This window comes from Lipotes vexillifer, unplaced genomic scaffold (assembly GCF_000442215.2).
Source record: "Lipotes vexillifer unplaced genomic scaffold, Lipotes_vexillifer_v1.1 scaffold421, whole genome shotgun sequence".
NCBI classification, from domain to species: domain Eukaryota; kingdom Metazoa; phylum Chordata; class Mammalia; order Artiodactyla; family Lipotidae; genus Lipotes; species Lipotes vexillifer.
The window spans coordinates 290,858-294,016 of record NW_006781198.1 but is presented as its reverse complement, the minus strand read 5'-3'; the positions used below and the strand labels follow the sequence as shown (position 1 = coordinate 294,016).

General features: G+C 34.8%; 1 protein-coding gene across 2 annotated transcripts in view; it reads left to right on the top strand.

Moving 5' to 3' along the window:
* The window catches only part of MRS2 (magnesium transporter MRS2), a 28,430-nt gene that overhangs the window by 4,314 nt on the left and 20,957 nt on the right, over positions 1 to 3,159 (top strand). The window contains exons 3-4 of one of the 2 annotated variants that reach the window (XM_007454514.1): positions 171 to 207; positions 1,457 to 1,569. The exons of the other annotated variant lie outside the window; for it this stretch is intronic. Of the exons in view, the coding sequence (XP_007454576.1) occupies positions 171 to 207; positions 1,457 to 1,569 (150 nt within the window). The remainder of the gene's footprint in view (positions 1 to 170; positions 208 to 1,456; positions 1,570 to 3,159) is intronic. 2 annotated transcript variants of the gene reach the window in all.

Below are 3,159 nucleotides of genomic sequence, written 5' to 3'. Positions count from 1 at the left end.
GGAAAGAGAATTTTTTTTTTGACCCTTAGCTCATAACTGAATTTAACTTAAGGGCAGTTATGGTTTTTATCTGTATTTCAGTATTTGGGAGGATTATAATACCATATGATATGATACCATAAATAGTGTACTGATTTGGGAGAAAATAATATTTTATTATCTCTCTCCAGACAAAATTTGACAAAGGGGGAAAGGTTACTTCTTTTGGTGAGTATCTGTAATTTTCTTTTAAATCACTCATCAGTGAATGAGTGAACCCACTGGAAGTCAAGAAATTATAATATTTTCAGTAGAATATTCTTTGCATACATGGGTGTGTTGAAGGAGATCTTTTTCAGCATTTGCCCATCTGTCCTAATTGGAACTGGCAACACCTGACCTGTGTTGTTGTGGTGTCAGGAGCCACTTTCACTCTAACAGGATGTTAAAAGAAGAGCGTAGGCTGGTGCGCAGCTGAGAGAGAAACACTCCTCTCCCATTTGTTTCTCTTCCTTAGTCTCCCTTTCACTGCCCCGGTCCTCATGTCCCTCTCCTCCTGTACCATGTTGAAGGCAGAGAATCACATAATACCACTGTTATTGCAGTAGCACTGGGTGACAGCAGACAGAAGGGACAGGGCACTGGATGGCGGTCAGATGGAACTCTGCCAGCGATGGCTCTTATGGACGGTTACTTTTTTAAATGAAACCAAGCATTACTTTACTGTCTGACCTCACGTGCAGGTTTCAGGTCTCCCATGTCCTTCCCACCCTGTGGTCCTGTTCCTGCTGTTGCTAAGATCCTAGTGGAGTATTTTGGGCGTTTTTGGGCTCGGCATCTCCTACAAAAGGTTGTTCTACTTAGAGCTCTATCACAGGCGTGGCTTGATACTACAAGAATAGATACTACTATTACCAGCATCATTTCTTGAGTTTCTTCATCTGTTTTGCTTTCTCTTAGTTAATAAATGTAGTTCTCAGATAGGAGAATCTAGTGTGAGAACTGACTTTATTTTCTCATTTTGTATTATTAGTCCAAGAACAAAGAAAATTGAACTTGTCTGTTCATAGATTTAAAATGCTGAAGTTGATAATGTAGTAAGGAAAAAATAGAAAATAGAACTATAGTTCTATACAGTTCATATTTAAAAATCCATGAATCTAGAGCTAGAAATTGATACTGTAAATTCCAATGATGTATAGCTATGGTTTTTATATTGGTTCCAAGGGCCTTTTCTAAGTACAGAGAAATTTTATGAAGTATGGTTAAAAGGAGAAAAGAAAAATTAGTTTGACCAGATTTAGCCTGAGTATGTTTTTGAGGTAGAAATGGGTATTAAAAAGACCCAGTTTAGCTCTCGTTTCTGGTAGTAATAGAAGATTATCTTGGTGGTGGGAGGGGTACTCTGATATAAAAATCTAAACTTTTCAGTTTATTGGTTTACCCACTCTTTTTATTGAACATGCTTCTTTTATAGAAAGGAAGAAAACTGACTTATATCAAGAATTAGGTCTTCAAGCCAGAGATTTGAGGTTTCAGCATTTAATGAGCATCACAACCAGAAACAATAGGATTATCATGAGAATGGAGGTAAAGGATTTTATTTCATATACATTTCTCCACTGCAGTCTTATAAAAGTTACTTCCTAACTGTCTTGATCAATAACTAGGTTACAAGTAATTTCGTAATAAAAATAGCTGTGTGAAACAGAATATTTTGTAATATAACATGTTGTTAAGAGTAAAACTCATTTTACATGGATTATATACATATACTTAGCAGGCATAGCACTGCTCTATTTATGATGGAAAAGATCTGACTTCGGTCTCCATTCTCACTGTTTGAATTTAGTCTCTAACATAAGAGAAAGAATCTTGATTTATAGTAGACATTTTCAGTTGTATACAGTTATGTGTAATTGTAGTGTAACTTCAGCTACTAAGAATATATTCTGGTTTTCCAAATAGCCTAAGAATATCCTTTAAAGTTTATCATCTTAATTTTTATTTTTATGGAAAGCTTTAAGTTTATTTTGGTGGGCTAACGTTTAAGGTTTGGAAATAGATGAGGGGACGCAGGTCTCAATGGTATCAGCCCTGCAGTGGACATGAGACTTGCTTTCTTCAAACAGTTTTTGATGGCAGGTTTTTGTCAATTTATCTAGAATTAATTTTTTTAAAGATTAAAAAAGGAAGCAGTCTTTTCCCAAGTGATTTTTCTCCAAAACACATTCTTCACTTTTATTATCAATAGCTAGCACCCTTCCAAACAGTACCTCTTTAATGAAGAGATAGAGAAGTATGTGACAAAGCAAATTTAGCAAAATGTTAATTGTATCATTGAATTGGTATGTGTATAGGTATTCACTGTGTAATTTTTCAACTTTTCTGAGTAAAAATGTTCATATTATAGTTGACCCTTGAGCCACATGGGGGTCAGGGGCGCTGAACCTCCACACGATCAAAAATCCACATATAATTTATAGCCACAGTTCCTCCATATCTGCTGTTGCACATCCTCAGATTCAACCAACCACAGATAGTGTAGTACTGTGGTATTTACTACTGAAAAAAATCTGCATGTAAGTGGACCCGCATGGTTCAAGCCAGTGTTGTTCAAGGGTCAGCAGTAAAATGGGGAAAATGTGAAAGAAAAATTTCTGATTTTTATATCACTAATACAGTGGCCACAGGCTACTCTTCTGTGTTACTCTTCTAACATAAAAGATGTCTTCCTTTTAAGAATAAATTTTTAATTTCATAGTGTTCTAAATTAGAGCGCTAAGGATACATTTTATCTTTATCATTTTGAATTACCTTAATGTGTTTTGGTGATATTTTAAAAAGGAAACTTTCCCATTTCAGCCAAACTAATCATGATTAAACTAAATCTTTTCTAAAAGTCTGCTGAATACCTGACTTTTAAGAAGACCTTATCGTGTTTCCTTTGTTCTCTATATTTCTCATGATTACCCTGGAAGTCCTAATAAATACATAATTTGTTTAATTCTAGTTCTGTTGAGACTGAGTTAGAGGTATCAAGACTTGGATTTATTTTAGGCTTCCTCTCTTTTAAAAAAAAAAAGTCTTTTTTTGAAAAACCAAATGAACAGTGATTTGGTTTAGGCTTAGTCCAAAATAGAGTATTAAATCCTATTTTATGAAGGTTATTTTTTCCCT